The 20,096-nt window shown below is 45.8% G+C and overlaps 1 protein-coding gene across 1 annotated transcript; it reads left to right on the top strand.

The window, feature by feature from the left end:
• On the top strand, window positions 1-19,851 carry LOC149360295 (uncharacterized). Its single transcript, XM_089569231.1, has 5 exons — window positions 1-273; window positions 8,770-8,918; window positions 12,877-12,944; window positions 16,600-16,683; window positions 19,105-19,851. Exons 1-5 carry the CDS (start codon window positions 106-108, stop codon window positions 19,260-19,262), a joined length of 627 nt encoding a protein of 208 aa, XP_089425357.1. The 5' UTR covers window positions 1-105; the 3' UTR covers window positions 19,263-19,851.
• The last annotated feature ends 245 nt before the right edge of the window (window positions 19,852-20,096 follow it).

Below are 20,096 nucleotides of genomic sequence, written 5' to 3'. Positions count from 1 at the left end.
TCCTTTGTAGTACGTGTAATATCCGCTACTCAGCCATACGAGTGCTTCTGATAACCGTGCCACACTATCAGTACCTGTTTCTTCGCGGTACATGCGCAGGTATAAATGGGCACACAAAAAGTTTTCCTGACTGCGTACTTCAAAAAAGAGCACAGGATGCGCACTCTGCTAGCTGTTGCTGTGGTTGGATCCATCTTGTGCGTGACTCTTGTAGCTGCGGAAAGGAGGAGAGGCCCACAGAGTCTCCAGCGTGATGTTGCTGATATGGCAGAGGTGGGTAATTAAAGCGGTATCATATTTAGAGCGTTTAATTAAGCACGCAAAAACAAATTGTGACCATTCAGAGCTACTGGAAACCAAACGGTCATTTTACAATCTTCCCAGCAATGCCATGTCTATAAAGTTATGGAACCGCCCTTGAATACATTTTTACAGTACATCACCTTGTATGACAGCAGTGAGGCCATTCTTACAAATATACAATGAAACGCCTCGCATTCGCACTGAAACCGGTATTTTCATTATTATGGGCCTAGTTTAACCTTCTGGAGAACCCAGTATGTGATATGCAGCCGTGAAGATATCAGTCAGGCACCTGCATGAACTGCGAAGTTGCACTTAATATGTTAGCCCCTCAAAAAAATATTTTGCCTTCCTATAAAAGAAACCCACCGACGGAACGCATTTTAACGCTCCATATATAAATCGAATGATATTATTTCTTATTGTCGACGTATACAGGGAACGGAACAAGAACTTCTGCGAAGAAAGAAAATAAAACCTGGTCGTGGCGAGAAGGACGAGGAAAAACTTTATTAAAGTAAAGGGGAGTTGTGCGAGCTTGTGGGTGAGACCCTCATTCATGGGCTCCGCTTAGAGCTACCCTGCGGACCTTTTGTATAAGGGCCCGTTGGCCGTCTATGTCATCGCTGGTCAGCAGCGCCCTGCGACAGCTCAAAAGACGTGTTCTTCGTCTGTAGAGTGTCTGGCGTGGCGCCACATCGCCCCGAAATGTGGAGTATTGCAGGGCGGGCCTTGCACCAGGGGCAGGTGTCGGTGTATAATGTTGGATGTATGAGATGCAGTCTATTGAAATTTGGAAGCGTGTTCGTTTGTATCTGCCGCCAAGAGATAGCGCCTGGGGTGTCTAATTTCCTATGAGGTGGTGGAATTATCTCCTTTGAATACGCTGACACTCGAGGCGTTCGTTACACCTGGAAGCTAGAGGGGGTAAAAGCGGGCACGGTTTATGGCCCCGCTCGGTTGATGATGCCTCGAGCTGGAGCATGGGCCCTCTCGTTCCTCTACAGTCCCTCGTGGACTCGGGTCCAGGTGATTTGGTGGTGCTTGGTGATGGGTGTTGTGCCCGTGAACCGGCTTACGTGCTTGGGAACTCGGCCTCTCAGGAAGTTTCGACACGCGTGTTGTGAGTCAGTTATCACATGAGCGCTTTGGCCTTGGGACTCGTAATGCCTAATGGCAATGGTCACTGCGGTGTCTTCGCAGCCGCTGGTGTTTCGCCTCTTACAGGAAAAGGGAATAGAGTGGAGAAGCGGTGCTCCGCTGCCGCCCCTGCGTACTTCCCGTGGTCCCGGTATGCTGCGGCCTCCACATAAAGCACGTTCGGGGAACTGGCTAGGCGTCGGCGTAGGTAGGGTACTCGCGTTCATCGTCTGCCTGTATGACCGTCTTTAAGCAAATGTTTTAGTATCGGAACCACACTGGATGTGCTTCCAGAGTAAGTTTTCTAGAAAGGATTGAGCATCCAGTGTGCGGATGCCCGCAACTGTGCCTACTCGGCGCAGGATAGCTCGTCCAGATTGGGTGGTCTGATGTCTCAGTGTTTGAGAAGCTCGAATGGTGTCTGTTAGTTCCGCAAAGGGGTTAAAGATTCCTAGGGAGATCAGACGCTCCGTTGAAGTGTTTTTAGGAAGGTTAAGGGCCGTCTTGTGTACCCCCCTTATGATGGTGTCAACTTGCCGCACCTCTCCCTTTGTTAGCGCGTGAAACGGTAGTCCGTATGTGATTCGGCTAGGTACCACTGCTTGCACCAGCAGAAGATTGTCTTCTCGCCTTCCTTGGCTATGCTTGGTAATGCGGCTGGTCATGCCAGCTTTCTAGTTGGCGGTGGTTTTCAGAGTGTGGATGGTGTGGGTGATAAAGGGGTTTCTCTCTTCTCAAGGAAGAAGAATGCGAATCAGGTTAAGTTCCCTGATGGCTTGACCCTCGACCGCGAGGTTGATGGAGCCTCTAGAGACTTATCTCAGGTCATGTACTGGTATGACCTCCGATTTCTCCGGGCCGCAGTGGTTGTAGGGTGCTGTGTTTTTAGCCCAAGGAACCCTTTGAGGCCCATATGGTATGTCATCCGCGTGTATGGTAATGCCTACATTTGGAAGTGCTTGTAGTTCACGCGGCAGCCTGCGCATAGCAATGTTAAATATCAAGAGGCCAAGATAGCTTCATGAGGTGTGCCTTTGTATCGCATATCTTTCACTTTGGAGCGGGTTTTACCGATGCCTATCATGGCCGTGCGGCCCGTGAGGAACGTATGCACGTAAGCAACGACATTTTCGCCGCCGTTAAGGTCATTTATGGCTTGAAGGATCGCCTCTTGGGATATGTTGTCGAATGCACCCTTTAAATCTTAATTCCAAGATGAGGTGTTCTCGACATCTGGGGATGTTGGTGAGCACTTCTCGCTGGAGCAGGAAAGCGTCTTCGGCCGAAAGCCCTAGCCTGAACCCAACTATAGTAGGGGGAAGGGCCGCCGTGGTGGCTCAGTGGTTATGGTGCTCGGCTGCTGACTCAAAAGACGCGGGTTCGATCCCGGCCGCGGCGGCTAGAATTTCTTTGGAGGAAAAATTCTAGAGGCCCGTGTACTGTGCGATGTGAGTGCACGTTAAAGAACCCCAGGTGGTCGAAATTTCCGGAGCCCTTCATTTCGGCGTCTCTCATAGTCTCAGTCGCTTTGGGACGTTAAACCCCATAAACCATAAACCAAACCAGTAGGAGGAAGGGATCATTGTCTTCAATACAATTTTGGAGTCGGGTGTGGATGACCCGTTCATAGAGTTTTCCTAAACATGTTCTTAGGGAGGTGGGCCCCAGGGAATCAAGTGACCGTCGCTTGCCGAAAACAACCAGCGGCCACAGTGATTCTCGGCACATAACGGCCATTGCTTTTCACCGCGTCTTTGTAAAGATCACTGTAGATTTGCCAGGGGCCGCGCCTTGAACACCGCGAGAAGTCTTCAACATAACTGAAGGGAACTGTAGGGAACATAAGTGAAGAGAAATTGGACTACTCTTTGGGGCACCGTGAAAATAAACCAGGTGAAAGAAATAGAAGCACACAACCCAGTACGGCGTGCTGACTAGCTTGTCGAAACCACTAAGACTATCCTTAGAACCTTGCCCTTCGTGACTTCTCTCAGTCACTACCATCTGAAATGGATTCATGGTCACTAAGACGCCGTTTATGAGTTCAGTGAGGACGGGGAGCCCGACGTTTAATCGATGGAATGGTAGTTTTATTTAAGAAAACAGAGATGTAAGTAATAACATGCCATGAGGCTCAGAGCACCATGCCAAAAAAAATTAATTTAATCCAGCGCCTGCAATTTTATGATCTTTCTTAAGCTCATGTGTAATCGAACGCCGCTCCGTGAAAAAGGATTTCGATAATTTTAACAATATAGAAGCCCTTGTAAAATGCTTAAGTTTTTCCTCGGTTACCATTCCGTATTGTGTTTGAAATAACACATGACTTCCGGTGCATAAAAAGTATACGTTGCCAGTGGTCTTGAGAACAGTTGATAAAATTGTCGAAGTCAATGAAGCACCGCATCCACCACGCATAGAATGACTAAATCGTATTTTAAACGTACATACAAGACGTTACCAGTCCACGATAGATACTTCCTGCTCTGCAGCCAAAATGCAACTACCACATCAACATTATCGCCAGCCGCGTGACTACACCCGCTACACCGATTCTACAATTAATTCTCCTCTGTTCCAAATGCGGTCACCTTATTCGCTTAAAAAATTTCTTAGTTTGATTTCTCTAAGTTTGGGCCACACCTGCCACGCATGCCTTCTATTGTAATCCAGTGTGCTACCCTTAACGACCATCCCTTATCTTGCATTCTCATTACATGCCCTGCCCAAGCCCATTTCATCTGTTCGAATAAGCTATCTTTACCAGCGTTTATTCCATGCTCCTTTCTGTTCTCATCCTGTCTCTTAACATTACACTTACCATTTTTATTTCCATAACTGGGTGTGGTGCCCTCTATTTAATCTGTACCCTTTTCGTTAGCCTCTATGTTCCTGCTCAGTATTACCAGTAAGATACCACTGCTGCGTTATTTTCTCTACAGGGACATTGGTAAAGGGCCGTTAATAAACATAGAGCACGCAATAAATGTGCTCTACGACATACTTATTCTTCTAATTCTATAACTCTTATAGTCCGGACCATGTTTCACAATCAACCCCAAATACACTTACGGCGCCTCGCTACCAATCCTAAACTGCTGTTCTCTTCCAAGACGGTTTTACAGTACTTTAGTTTCGTGTATAATAATATTTAGACCCACCATTCTGCTTGGCCTGTGTATATCATTCATCATGCTTTCCATTTCACCCCGACTGTTTTAGCAAGGCTATATGGTCAGCGAATCACCGATTACTAAGGAATTGTCCGATAACTGTTATTATCAACTGTTTACAATTTAGGCCTTTGAATGAAGGTAAAAAGGCGGTGAATAGGATTGTATACATAGTGTTTCCTTTTATGACACCCTTCATTCTTGAGACTTTATTGCAGTCTTTATAACGACTAGGATTGCTGTGCACACTTCATAAATATAGAGCAACACATTTAAATAACCGCTTTCTATACTCTGATTCCGTAATGACTGCATGACTGCTGAGATGCATGACTGCTGAGTCTGTTGTTTTCTCCCCATATATGAAGGTTGTGTATGGCGGTCGGTTATATTTTGGGCATATACTCGTATCTATCAGTTGACTGTTCGTGTGAATATGGTCTATGGCCCAGGAGCCTTTACGAAAGCCTGCCTGGTAATCCGGTTGATTTAAGTCTAGGGGTGTCTTGATTATATCGCTACAAAGAAGACGACGCTGGCAGTGGCGCGGGACGGAGCGCTCGCGCTAGGCCAGCGGCCATTAAATAATCTCTCATCCGTCCCTCACCACGCCTCATTCTTCGGCTGGCCGCCACGTTACATTTGGTGTGAGGTGCTGGGGTCCCTTCATCGCCATCCTGGTCACGGAGCTTCGGTGGCCTGCGCCTGCCCTGGACGTCGGCCGTAAGTTCCTGCTCCGCGCCGCACGGCCATGCCCAAGCCCGCCCGACCTGAACCGACCTCGACGCTCACCCCTGCCCCGTCCCCCGCCCGGACCACAAGACGCGACCGACCCAAGACCCTGCCCACACTTGAGGACACCGCCCCCCTGCCCCTCCCGTTCGGTGCGTCCAAGGACCTCGGCCGTCAGCTCCTGGCACCTTATGGCCCGGATGCTTCGTGGACCGGGACTCATCCGCCTATCATTTCATCCACCGTGGCGGCCAGCACTTCATCACCTTGCCACTTCTTTCTTGCCGCGGAAACCATCGCTGAATCGCGTATCCCTTCGTCCACGTCTTCTTCAGTTTACGATCGGGACGATCGCTCGGTGGCCCCGGGTAATGTTACAAAGAAGACGACGCTGGTGGTGGTGGTGGTGAAAACATTTATTAAGAAAGGACAGGAGGTATGCTTGGATCAGCCCGTAAGGGACCGATCCTTACAAACACTAGGTGGAGGTCCCTAGTATGGGACCCCAGTGGCGGTGGCCGCCGCCCGGGCGCGCCCGACTAAGGCTTGTTGGGCCTGTAAGTCGTGGCAGCCGAGCAGGGTCGCCTCCCAGTCCTCCCGGGTTGGGTTGGGGATGGGGGAATAGCCGGGTTGGAGGGGCAGGCCCACACCATGTGATAGGTGTCAGAAGACACCGCACTACAGTGCGGGCAGCTGCCGTTACAGGAGGGGTCAAAATGCTTTAGTGCTGCCGGGCACAGTAATGTATTGGTGAGAAGGCGGAGAAGGAGCCGCTCATCCGCCTTCTTGAGGCCTTTACATGGGCTTGGGTAAAGGCGATGACTGTTTTGATAGTAGGCTGTAATTTCTTTGAATGTATACACCGGATTAAAATCGGGTTCCTGATCGGGTGGGGAGGAGAAAACAGCCCGGTGAGAGAGCGCGCGGGCGGCTGCGTCTGCTGCCTCGTTTCCTGCCAACCCCTAATGAGCAGGGGCCCATATAATGTAACGGTGTGCGGGGTCCGTATCCCGTATACAATTTTGGTATATTCGATAGGCTAGGAAGGGAGTGCAGCCTTTTTCGACGTTCCGACAGGCCCCTCGCGAGTCGGTGATTATGTATTTTGAATCGGAATGTGAGGCCGCGAGAGCAATCGCGACCTCTTCTGCTTGTGTTGCACTTCTGGCTTGTGTTGCACGACGCTGGCAGTGGCGCGGGACGGAGCGCTCGCGCTAGGCCAGCGGCCATTAAATCATCTCTCATCCGTCGTTCACCACGCCTCATTCTTCGGCTGGCCGCCACGTTACAATATTAGCAATTGCTTGATCTGCCTTATTTTTGACGTCTTTCACATCTCCTTTCTTATCCATTAAGTTGATGCTAGCGTTCTTCAAGGATTCTGGTATGTTCGAGGTCATGATGCATTGCGTTCTTCAAGAGGTTTTTCCTACCTGATCTTGATCAGCTGCTCTACGCCTTTGTATTGCTATGTCCAAATTGTTGTACACTACTCTCGCACATTAATGTGCAGGTTACATTGCCTACTGTATAGATTTGTGTAAAACTCTTCGGCTGCTTCAACTATGCTATGAATATTGCTAAAGGCATTGCCTTCTCTCTCTCCAAAGGCTTACGTTTGATTTTTGCCTATCCCTAACTTCTGCAAGAGAGCTTTCAGGCTACCTGCGTTGTTTACTGAATGCTAGATTCTGTCTATATTATACATCTTTATGCAGGTTATCGTGTACTTATTGACTAGATTTGATAGCTCGCGTAATGTATGCTGTCTGTGGGGTTAGACGGTTTCATGCTTTTTAGTTTGTTGATGAAACTTGAGACAGATTACCGGTATACCGTCTCACCATCCAAACGCCTACTTCTAAACCGCATTCAGTAGTGATAGCTCTGAGAATATTGTTCGATGGCTGTACATTCAGGACATTGTCGTCCTTTAAGATGAATATGCATGCTACAGCGTTATCCTGATTTCATCTACTTCCCTTCTTGCCGATAACTCGTTGGTGGGCTTCTTCCTCGTTAGTTTCTTGCGTTTCCGCTTTAATACTTGCTTTATTCTTGACCAGACCGTTCTATGGCTGCTACAACGTACCTCTTTGAGCACCTCCCCCTCGGCACAATGCTAGGGTGAGCGCACAGCGTCAGTATATTTCTGTTCAGTCTCGCCGTTGGTGCTCTTCCACCTTTATTTCCTGTTTTCCCGTTTGCGCAAGAAGGCATTCTAGATCAGTAAATTATTTCGTTGCGCAAACTCTATACTATTAACTCCCCCGTGTTCTTCCTGGAGCCTATGCCACAGCAGCCGACTGCTTGGCTTGCAGCCTTCTTTTTGCATAGCTAAATCGCTCATGAGTACAGTGTCTGTGTTTTTACTTCGCTCACTGCAGATTTCACATCTTTATAGACGCTTTTGACGATCTGGTTATCGTGGCTGTGCGGGTGCACAGGCCAGTACCATCCTGACTTTGTACCTCTCATTGAGGTCAGTTGCGGTAATTGCCACCCCTCCTTAATACTATACAATATCTCTATGTTTACAGCTCTATCTAGATTGATGAAGAATCCCACACCTAGTTCTCGTCTGTCTGGTAATCAAAACTAGCAGAGCAGGTGCCCATCTTTTAACACTTATATGCCTCATCTGTCCTTGTAACCTCCCTAAGCACTGTGCCATTCAGTTTGATACCCGCTAGTTCTTCAAATACCACTGCTAGACTGGTCTCATTATATAAGCTTGTAGCGTTAAACATTTTCCAATTAAGTTCTCTACGGTGGTCTACCCGGAGCCTGGCATTTTTAGCAACTTCCGCTGCGTCACAGGCCTGACCAGCGCTGCGGTTTCGAGGCCGATAGTGAATGGTTAATTGGTGTATTCGTTGTGGTCATGTACTATACCAATGTGGAAAAATCCTGTTCTGTTGAGGGAGTACGTTTTCCGCTTGGTAATCGAGATCAGGCCGCATCCCTGGCCTGGTAATATAATTCCATCACGCGCGGTATTTTGATTTATCGGGCGGGGAAGTGTGGGGCGTAAAGCTGCGTACAATAATTGCGCTTAAAGAATTTACGGTATCATCTGGTGCAATTTTCTTTTCGTCATTGGACAGTCGCTGCGAACTGACAAACCTCTGTACTGCGCTCGACCACAATGTAAATTATAATGATCGTAATGCAAGCTTCCTTATGGGAGGTACACGACAACGTTAAGATGGAAACAATGCGTGTACGGGGCGTTTCATGGTACAAATTTTCAGTTTCCGAAACCTAACAAGAATAGGACACTCGTGACATCAATAGTCGTACAAATATTTCATAATGAAACTCATTTTATTACTAAGACAACGCTAATTTATGACCATTTTTTGTCTGAAATGAAAGGCAGGTTCAGTGGTAACATCATAAGGGGGCTCTCGGTGCGCAGGTTGTAGCCTTCTTCGGGGACACCGTCGCCGTGATGGATATTGACAATGATAATATTCTCGACTGCTTGACCGCAAGAAAGACACAGTACGACCCTGAAGTCTGGAGTTCCACGTACACCTGGGCAGTGCAGGGTTCCACCGGCGAAAGGTAAAGTTTTGTGGACATCGCCTACGCTTCTGAAATAGAAAAGTCGTACGCCTGAGCCTCCTCTCGCACAACTTTATTCGAATGGATTTTGAGACAAGCATGGCGCACGTTTGGAAAAACGACCAGCTAAGCAGAAGAAGCGGGTTTACAATGCCCACCGTTGGGCTGAAGAAGTTGTACCTCAAGTAGTCGGTTTTTGCAAAAATTACAACTGCCAGTGTCGAGTCTTGTTGTCAGTGTGTTTTGTTTCTTGTTTTCTGTCACTATATTTACACTGCTGCGCTCACGGCAACACCGAATTTCAACCATTCTCCTCTCATGCAAGAGACAGATGTTCTAGTAATGGTCGAGGATTACAGCGCGGTACGTAAAACTAGGTTCTTTTCTCTGCTCAGAGAATTTTCAATATCAGCTTTTAAAAAGAAATCATCATGTATGCTAAGCTGCTTTATATACCTGCGTGTCTGAAAGGCATGCACAATCACTTCACTGACCAGAAAATTTATTTGCTGAGCTTAATACAGATAAATGTGCAAACACACGCGCCTGCTAATTAAGAAAATAATGCTTTCACTAAACGCAGCCAGTGATTCGCGCAGCTTTTGCGGCGACGTACACTCGCGTGTTGTCCAACTATTTTTATTTAGAATGTAGCGGTTCTCAAGACCGAGAGCCTTCCTGGCGGGCGAACCGATATTTTTTACGCTCCGGCGTAATAAAAACGAGATGCTGAGGTTAAACAACTTAGCTGGATTAGAATGAAACGTGATAAAATGTTGCTACAGGCCATTGCGATTGTTACAAAGTAATATATTTTTTGAGATTAATGACTACAAAAAAATGCTTGGTGTAAGATAAGTTAAAGGATGAAATAAGCAACAACAAATGCATACTCGAAACAGAGGTACCTTCAAATTTTATTTTCGCAAATATCACAGTCGGATACTATTTTAGATAATATTGGAGCGCGCTACTAATCTCTAGTTCTAAGACGCTTTCGAAAACAGCCAAAATTAATGTACATTAGTTTTTGATGGCCTTCTCCGATTACAAACTGAAAATTTGAATACCTCAGTATGGTACTGTTCGAAGAGTATACGGTGAGCGAAAGATGGGAATAGTGCCCTGCTTTGGAATACTGCGAAAAAGAAATCTATTTTTGATTTTCAATTGTGCAATGATGCCACAGCATCAAAAGTTCTAAGGGTGACATAGCAATTCGCTATTTGTTTCTTGCGAGATTTGCATGTATTTCTTCGAGCCTAAAGCTTAGCATTATGCATGTGCACAGAGAGTACTCACCTATGCACACACGTAGTACACTCGCACTGGTGCTGTCCACGCGACAAGTAGTCACCGAACTTCCTCCGATACGTATTCCTCCACCCTTTGGACACACAATACTCCTGGGATAGCTGACCCACTAATCCCACCACTGGCCAGTGCTATTACTTTATATCACCCACTTAGCCGCCGTGATGGCTCAGTGGTTATGGTGCTCGGCTGCTGACCCAAAAGACGCGGGTTCGATCCCGGCCGCAGCGGTCGCATTTTGATGGAGACGAAATTCTAGAGGTCCATGTTGTGCAGTTTCCGTACGTTAAAGAACCACAGGTGGTCACAATTTCCGGAGCCCTTTACCACGTCGTCCCTCATAGCCTAAGTCGCTTTGCGACGCGAAACACCCCTAAAGCATAAATCATGTCAGGGCTTACCGTGTTAGTTGGTGGACTGCGCAACCCCTTTGCGAGAAACTCTGAAGGAGATTTTATCGAAAATGTTCCCATTAGTGCAGTCGTATGTGGATGAAGCGATATATGAATGTAAGGTAGAGAAACACTAATTCCGCATATATGGGAATGTATGTCGAACTTGGGCGAATTGATAAGCAAACAGGACTTCAGGCCGCTGCAGTGACCCATTACTTCTACCGCGCCATATCTAAGGCGTTATATATCAAGGCTTTGATGACTGTGTTCTCCGCGTGGAATACTTTCCAGCTGCTTACAGGAGATTGTTACCTGGTAGCAACGGGGCCCGTAGAGCTCGGATGCGCTTTTATGACGTCCGTCGCGCGCTATCCATTGACGATCAAGCCGCGTTCTTGAGATGGGCTACCGGTGCAGCGTAAAGCGTTCGGATAAGTGTATACCGACGCACTCCGCAGAAAGAGGGCACACTTGAGCTCCGCCTTAAAAATATCATGCGATAGCGTAGTGGATTAATTACCATATATGCAGAATGCAATGCTATACTTTACATTCATATATCCCTCGAAGTTCTCATACCACTCCTGTCGCAGTGGTGCGGCAGCGGTTAAGCGATGCGCCACTGCCCTCAGATGGAAGGTGCTCCCAGTAGTGCGTATTGTGCGGTCCAGGTTGATCTTCCCTAGCGACCAATCATTCCATGGCGGGCAGTTTGCTCACTATTTGAGGGGCAGGTTGTGATCGCGCAGCAAGTTCACGTCACCTAGGCGGCCCACCTGCCTCCTAGGTTGCTCTCTCGACACCACCTGCCGGAGTCATGTTGCACAAACGGCGATACCCCGATCGACTTAGCAGAGTGAAGCTATCACTTCAATATATTCCCACACAGCAGCCTCCATATTGTTGTGCTCCCTCGTCTTGGTCGCTGGCGGTTTCCGGCGGCGCCTGCTGTGGCAATGGCCTGCTTTCTACTTCTTCTAGAAGGGGTGCCGGTCGCCAAATTCGGAGCCCAAAATAGTATAACGCAAAACAAGGAATTGTAGCTAGTCGAGCACAAGAGCATACACCGCGCTAACTCCGTAGGTGGCTGGGAGCAGCCGCTGAGGAGCCCAATGCTGACGAGGGCATTCAGCTGTGAGGCCTTCAAACCTTACATTTTTATGTGTTTCCTTCAGCGCGTAGAATATAGCTGTGGCTGGCGCCAGCTTTCAAAATAAAAAAAAAAGCTTTCCCCGAGGCAAAAATTCTTGTTTACCCTACACTTGTGTCTGCGGTGGCTCAAGTCAAACACCGATTTTTCAGCATGCCAGCTAAGCCGAGCACCAGGCCAGCGGAAGGATTGCACCATTGTATGACCATTGGGTACCCGTCGGCACTAGGGATGAAACGCCGCACCTTTAGCATACGAGCTGGATATTCATACTACCACGGTTGACAGCGCAATTTTTAGCAGTACTTCTCGGCAGGTTTCAAAAATAAAACTTTGAGACAGTACAGGAAAGGACATATACGAGCGGAGACTTATTTTTAGAAAATATAATCTTGCGCCATCTATCGCCCCTCGAAAACCGCGGCAAATTAAATTTCGCAAATATGCATTTGCTCCAGCTAGATATCATTTCGTTAAAATAAATCGTACAGCCAATATCAATGACTTGGCTCATCAATCACCGAGCATTGACTAATGCGATTGGGAACAAAGTAGCGGGCTGCAAACTCAAGCCTGTTGCTGCGATGCATGCAAACTACTCGTAGGAATGCAGTTACGTGCCGTGTGACGTAATGCTGGCGCCACAGCATCTGCGGTTCATTTGGTTCCCAGGTTAAACAACAAGCAGCTCCTGGGCACTTGGCGATGGCGGCACAGCAACTACATTCCGGCTTGTCATGGGCTACGCCTAGAATATCATAAAATGACTCCTTGAATGAGCTCTACGTATAATGCTGACAGGTGTGGTGAAATAAATTCAATATATATTGTGGGCAGATACGAACTCAATCGCATTTGGGACTCATGTCATAGCGTGCGTGCCGGTGCTCAACATGGTTTTGGAACACATTTCATGACAGAGTTTAAATTCAGCCGCCGACGGGCAAATGTTTTTTATTTTCACAATAGTAAAAAATAGCATGCAGCACATGTAGTGCCTGCATATAATGGTACCCTGAAGAGATTAAAAACTGTTCCCGATTTTGCCACTTAAGGCTACGATCATAACCTGGATTGTTCCCATTTTTCTCGTTAACAGGCTGCAATTCACAGTTCATGCCTGGGCCACGGACAAGCCTGACTGGTTTAATTTCACCACTTCTCTAAGTAAGTGGCAGTGAGAAGAATTTTGCAATGTCAGTTGGCTCTTGTATTCTTCTTCATTCAACAAGTTCTCAGCATATGGTATAGGTTTTTCAACTGAATTCCTTTTCCTTATTTCTTTGTGGGTCACCTGCCGTAAAATCTGTTGTTCTTACTTAACAAAGACCAGGTACCAATACACAATAAGGCTGGGTATGTTGCAGAAAGCATTGGAAACTTATGTCTGAAAGTACATGAAAGTATAAATGTAAGCAGAATACGATATCAAGCAATAAGCAATCCAAGCCATAAGGCCATTTGAAATGGTATATTTGACGCATAAAGTAAATAAAAATCAACTTGTGTTTCGACTCCACTGCGAGGTAGTCAAAACATGGCATAAATAACTCGCAAAGAGAAATCTATACCACACGCATACAGGGGACATAGGAGGATATACAGTTATAAATAAAATGAGTGATAAATAGGGTTAATACAGAAATTTACAAACTGACAAAATCTACAGACACAAAATAATGTGTCGGGAGTCGTTAAGACTAAGTCTGTTAAATTACAGTTATTTGCTGAAAAAAACACGAGGGTGTGTTTCGCAGACTGCAGTTTATAGTTTTTGTGTCATGGGGGAATGCCCCATAAAGAAGACGGGCTTGAAACAGGCATTGCTGCTGTTGTATTATAATGTTGTGGTTGGTGAGATAAGTTGTCTGAAACGCGTTAATGGTAGATAAAATGAGCTTGACATATGAATTGCATTCATGCTTAAAGTTAAGACAAATTTGTAATCAAGAAAATATCTGAAGAAGCAATTGAGCTCATGTGCGCTAAATTGCACATAATTTTTCCAACATTTTTATTATGCCAACGTTGTCTTTGCTTTTCCTTACCCAAAATATTGCGATATTTATATCCGGGCAGAAATGTCGTTGGCATATGCAGGATTTTGGTACAAACTAGGCGATTGGAATTGCAGTGTGGTAAGGCATGTTTTTTTTTTTTGCGAAATTTCGCGCAGATGCTGGGAATATCAAAGTTAATAGTTGAATATTTGGAAAACGTCAATCCTATAATTTCAAGTACCTTTCCTACTGCAATTTCTTCCCTTCGCAGTGGATCACACCTCCTAGACTAGCTATATTGCAGCTCGCTCGAAGTGTATTTAGTCTCGTTTTTGACTGACTTTCCTGGAGAAGGTTACGGCGGGACACACCTCCTAGACTAGCTATATTGCAGCTCGCTCGAAGTGTATTTAGTCTCGTTTTTGACTGACTTTCCTGGAGAAGGTTACGGCGGGACCAGAAAACTAATTGTTTGAGCAGGTACTTAAACCTTATTATGAGAGTATACTAATCTCAGCCTGGTAGAGGCTGCTGCTATCCCCTGAAGGCCTTTATACATAAAAAGAAGCGGCCCTATAAGAAACTGCACCCTGCCTTTATTTAGCGTTTAAGAGGACTACCGGTGACAAACGTGTACGCACTGAACTCTGTCACGGAGATATAATAGGAAAAGGCTAGGAACCATTCTTAGAATTACGTCTGGTTTTATGGGAGTCAACTTCCCAAAGTGATTCGGGCTATTGGGTGACCCCGTAGTGAATGACTTGGGAAATTTCGACCACCTGGGGTTCTTTAACGTGCACTGACATCGCACAGTACACGGGGCTCTAGAATTGCCCACCATCGAAATGCAACCGCCGTAGCCGGGATCGAGCCCGCGTCTTTTGGGTCAGCAGGTGAGCACCAAACCCACTGAGCCACCGCTGCGGCTTTTCTACGAATTGCGTGAAGGGATAGTCTATGTAGGGTAACATTATGACTTAGTGAATCAAAGGCATTGTAAAAGTAAGTGAAGATATCATGCGTTACGAATGTATTTTGAATAGTTTAGGGCGCTTTCATTAAATGTTGGCAAAGCGATCACTGTGGACTACCGCTTTTTATACTAAACTGCGCATTAGAAAAGAGACATCACCCGCCAAAATCACCCTATAGTCGTTGTGGTGCGACCAAACTGTCGCCATTGCTGCCTTGAAATAGAGAACAGCAGCAAAACTGAATAGGTTTTTTTTTTCAGTAAAAATCTTCGATTTTACACCCCAGCTACAGTTCAAACATTCGCGCACAGGTCAAGGAATTTCTTGCGTTCTTTTCTTATTTTAAAAGCTAGCTTTCTGGAATATTCATTCACTGTTCTGCCTCCCTAACAGGAAGCTTTCCCTTAAATAATGATTTTTTTTTTCGTTGTATGTTTTCGGCTTCGTAGAATAGAGATTAGATGACCGCCTGCGAAATTAATTCGCAAACACTTCTAGGCGCGCTCAGGCAGTATGTATGCAGTTCCTATTTCACGATTCACGATGGTGTTTTTAAAGTAAATAAAAGAGAGCACATATTTTTGGTGCATATACCTTCAATGTTTTGCTACCTCTTTTGGTTAATACCATGCAGTTTCCTGGCTGATGGCCGAATGGGCATTTCGTGACTAGAAAAGCTGTGTTCGACGACAGGCCCACAAAATGATCAAAGTTCACTCGGTTTTATGCACGTCCTTTCCCGTCGCTTTCAACTGAAAGTGCATAGTTTGCTTCTAACGCACCATTATGTCGTTATTAAGCAGTGATTATTCATTATGCGGAGGCCGGGCGAGCAAGACTTCAAGTTAATCGGGACAGAGTAATTCCTAGTGACTGGAGCGAGGGGTGAAGACGAGCCCGCAGGGTTGTTTTTATTCATTTAATATATTTATCCCTTAATGGCCCGAAGGTGTTACTTTGGGGTGGGGGGACAGGAAAATCAAGATTTTTGCGTCATCTAGAAAATATCAAAGCAGGTAAAGAATAATTGGGTAAAGAAAAACAATTAAGAAAAAACGGTTGCATATTTAGCTCAGCTAAGCGTGGTTGAGTGAAATGGTTCCTACGTAGGCGGCTGCGGCCCACTTGCTCCTTCCATAGCGAAAACTGCAATGCGAATGCCACGAGGGCGGCGCCGGCTCCTTTATCCAGCAAATGGCAAGTCACGTGGTTAGGCACGCTGCCACAGCTACCAAGGGGGCGAGGGAAGTCGCTTCCCACGTAGCTCCTACACCACAACCACATGTTCACTTGAAGGTCACTCTGCAGCGCCGATGACCTTGGCTAGAATAGGCTAATAAAGCTTCCCCTTTAAAACTTATAATATACACGAGTCCTGCACAGACAATGCAACGATAGTTGGATTCTTTATAAATTACCCGGATGAGAAAGTTGCACTACCGTCAAAGCCATTTTCTCATAAAGGATTGCATGCACCCCCAGAATGCAGAGAAGTGATTTGCAATTTCGGTTGGCTAGAGTTGCGCCCGAAGGGAAGATATTGCCATTGAAGCACTGCTGCGTCGGTGGAAGCCAGCTATATCTCATCCTAACTGCGCTGATATCTACTATGCACAGAGTACAGTGTTTTATAAGCATATTTTTAATTTATTTGGGAATTTAACGCAAGCGAATACTTGTTATTAGCAGCACAGGAAAATAAAAGCCATTTCTTTGAGGTTTTCTCTGAGAAACACTCTATTGCTCAGATTAAATGCATGATCGAAACCGAAGGTCAAATCATTTTATGTTATCTCATTGGTTCAGCAGTGTGAACACCTGGTATAGTTTACACTTTTTTTGCAGGACCTGGCGAGGTTTTTGCTGGCCATTCTGACTACTTTGACCACGAGAGCTGCGTTATAGTTGAGATGTATAACCTTGGTGACCGTAAGTCAATAATAAAGATACAATTGAGTTAATTAGCCTGGCTGTGCGCAAAACTGAAGAGCTTATGAGTAAAATTATTGGTGTGCCTTCATCGCCTGTGATAACTTCGCATGCAGGTGGGAGCGCCTAGTGAGCACCTGCATATTCGTCCGCAAGGACCAAATATAATGGCATGCCGCTCCAAAGAAGCGAAAAAATTGGCAGTGGCTCAGCTCAGCCAAGCCACGATATGCGTAGCAAAAGCAGCTATGTCCACTGACATTTTGGCAGCGACACGCCGTCGCTGTCGTTCAGCAGCTTGACGGCGTCTCTTCGCGAGGCATTCCTCTCGTTCTTCGGGCGTCTCGGCCACCCGCTTAGCCTTTTTGGCGCCTCATTTTCAGGCAGCGCGGAAGTTGTGCGCCGCCCGCTACCTGCGCCATCTGCTGGGCTATTGCCGTACATTGATAAAGGGGTTGTTTGGTTGGCCCCGCATGATGGCGCTTCTACTACAAGCCAATCGCGGAGGAAATTTGGTACTCGCTTCATTTCTATATCTTTAATTAACATGTTCATAATTACTCATCTAGGCCTTAATACATATGTCGAAGATATGTATTAAGGACTGTATATTCACTTGACGCACCTTTATTCAAAAACAAACGTTGAAGTGTCGTGGCAGAGTGGCAGCGTAATGTACAACGGACAGAAGGGAACAGTTGATTACGATATACACCGAGGTGTTGAAAGTGATGAGGGAATACAATCATTTCCTTAGGCCAAAAAGTGCCCGCAGATCCGGACCATGACAGTAAAATACAAAGATTAAAAATCAGGTAAAATGACTTCTACAGATTCTCTCGCGTTATGAATGGCAGTTTACCAATATCACCGAAGAGAAAAGCATATACCAATTGTGCCTTACTTGTGCTCTTTTAGGAGCAAAAACGTCCACCGTAAGAGAGTGGGTTGAATTTAAAATAAGGAATACTCAGCGTTCTATTCAAAGACAATTGATAGGTGCAACGCTAACAGATAGGAAGAGGTCAGAGCGGATCAGGGAGCAAACACGATTTAGTAACTCAGCAGTCAACATCAGAGAGAAGATTTGTGTGTGGGCCGGCATGTAATGCGCGGGAAAGTTAACCGATGGTTGTTAAGAGTAACGGGGTAGATTTGAAGAGAACAGAAACGGAGCAGGTGCGACAGATTATAACATGGGTGGATGAGATTGGGAAATTTGTGGGGATAAGGGCACCGCTGCTGGCAGGGGATATGTTTCATTGTAGGCACATTCGAGAGGCCTTTGTCTTGCAGAACAATCTGTTTTAGTGGTGATGACTATGATGGTGATTGCTAAGGACAGCCGTTGGGTTATCGCGAACAAGCATTGTTCTCATGGTGATCTAAGAAAATGTTACCTATATCTTTACCGTAAGTTCTTTCTGGTGCTTTCTTTAAGTAAGCTTCTTTGGAACATGAGAAAATTACTATCCTGTTGCAAATGAACCCATCTAAACTTCTTTTTTCGATTTTTTTACTGCATATTCGAACCGCAGACTTCGTATTCAGTGCTGATTTGATTTAAGTGGGTCTAAAGTCCCAAAGCACCTCGGCATTGAAGGACGCCGTAGTGAAGGGCTCCGGAAATTTCGACCTGCTGGAGTTTTTTAATGGCACTGAAACCTCACAGCACACGGGCCTCTAGAATTTCGCCGCCATCGAAATTCGACTGCCGTGGCCGTGATCGAACCCGCGTCTTTCGAGTCAGCAGCCGTGGGTCATAACCACTGAGCCATCGCAGCGGCCTTAAATGAGTACTGGAGTAAGTCAATACGTGCACATTTCTGGTCTAAAGAATTTTCTTTTATTTAGGTTGTCCTTTACGTTCCAGTGCCTTAAAGCGGATCAGCATTCCAGAAATACCGATATTCGTGGGAAGAGGTGTTCCTGCGTGTTTGTAACGCGGCATCAGGGTGGTTTCCTTGACATCTTTTATTCATTTGCCAGCTTCGAGGATGATGAATAATCCTTCGCTCAGAGTCTATTGAGTTTTCACATCACACCAAGATGGGAGTTTGCGGCATGCCCTTGTATGCCTCCCATTTTTCCTTGCATTGGCATTAATTCAGGACGTGTCCATCGAACTTCGCGCTTTTTTTCATCAAGTTGCGATGGTGGCATACAGTGGAAATGGATAGTCGGAGTTGCGCATAGCATAAAAAATAAAATCCCTGAAGAATACACCTATAATCAATCAGAAATCTTAACTCCAAACTTGGTCGATCTAAGATATCAAAATGCACCATGGACACGTAGCTGTCACCCTACCAGTATATGAGTCGCAGAATTTTTATTTACACTTCACACATGCCACTTCACTTAAAATAGTTTTGCAGACCTATGCGCAGAATATATATCGTTGTGGCGCTTATGTTTCAGAGTGTACTTTATGGGTCAGCAACGAGCACAAGGATTCAATACCAGATGACTGTCTCGAAAACTTCGAGGATGTCTGTGGAGCTGGCGTCAACCTCAGCACTAAAACCATTTGTAAAGACGCATACCAGTCAGCCTTCGCTGATGCACCGGAAGCTTGAATAACGGACAAATTGATGACTTTGAAGTGGTAATCAGTCGTTGACGACTGCCGAAGCCTTTCATGGTGAAATTATTTCTGCTGGTGGAAACCTGACTGTTCTTGCAGTACGTGCAAAAAACACTGATAATACTGCTTGTATTGGCATTGTATGTACATTTTCCAACATATGGTTGGGCTTTTATAGGCAGAAATTAGTTATTACAGTTGCTCAATGAACCATTATTAGCTCCTGATTTTCAGTTTCACGTTTTTGATCAACTCACCAGTCTTTTTTTGTACCGTGCTCCCGTTCATTTCTTTTGTGACTTATTTTTATTCTGATATTTTGTAACTGTGTGTGTAAAACGTGGGCGCCTTGGTAGAAGGAACGAAGGCAGGCAGAGAGGCATAACAGAAGCATACATTCAAAGAACGCCAAATACCTCAATGGAGGCAGTCAACCAACGATACAATCGGAGCAATGGCGTGCACTCACATTAGAAATATTAACCATTGAAATTTTTTCCTTTTCTTGTTCGTGTTGACGAAACGTAGAAAGTGATGTCAGAGGACATACACGATGGCGGTTCTTGCAAGAGGCTTGAGGTTTCAACTGTTTAGAGTAGTTTAGTGTATATCACTATCCTTTGTGGCCTTACCTTTGTGATCGCTTTGCCACTCCTGGAGCTGTATAACTTGCACTTTTGCTCGTGTATTCATGCACTATATCTGGACAGCGCGTGTAATGCTGTTCATATGTATTCTGGGCATGGAATAAAAATTTTCAATCCATTGTGATCATTCTTCCTATCGTTTCTTCTTCAGCGTGTCCCTCCTATTGTGCCGCAACACT

The sequence above is a fragment of the Amblyomma mixtum genome, chromosome 2 (assembly GCF_055824585.1).
Source record: "Amblyomma mixtum isolate Tamu chromosome 2, ASM5582458v1, whole genome shotgun sequence".
NCBI lineage: Eukaryota > Metazoa > Arthropoda > Arachnida > Ixodida > Ixodidae > Amblyomma > Amblyomma mixtum.
Note: the sequence above shows the minus strand (reverse complement) of the source record. Positions and strands in the feature narration are given on the sequence as shown.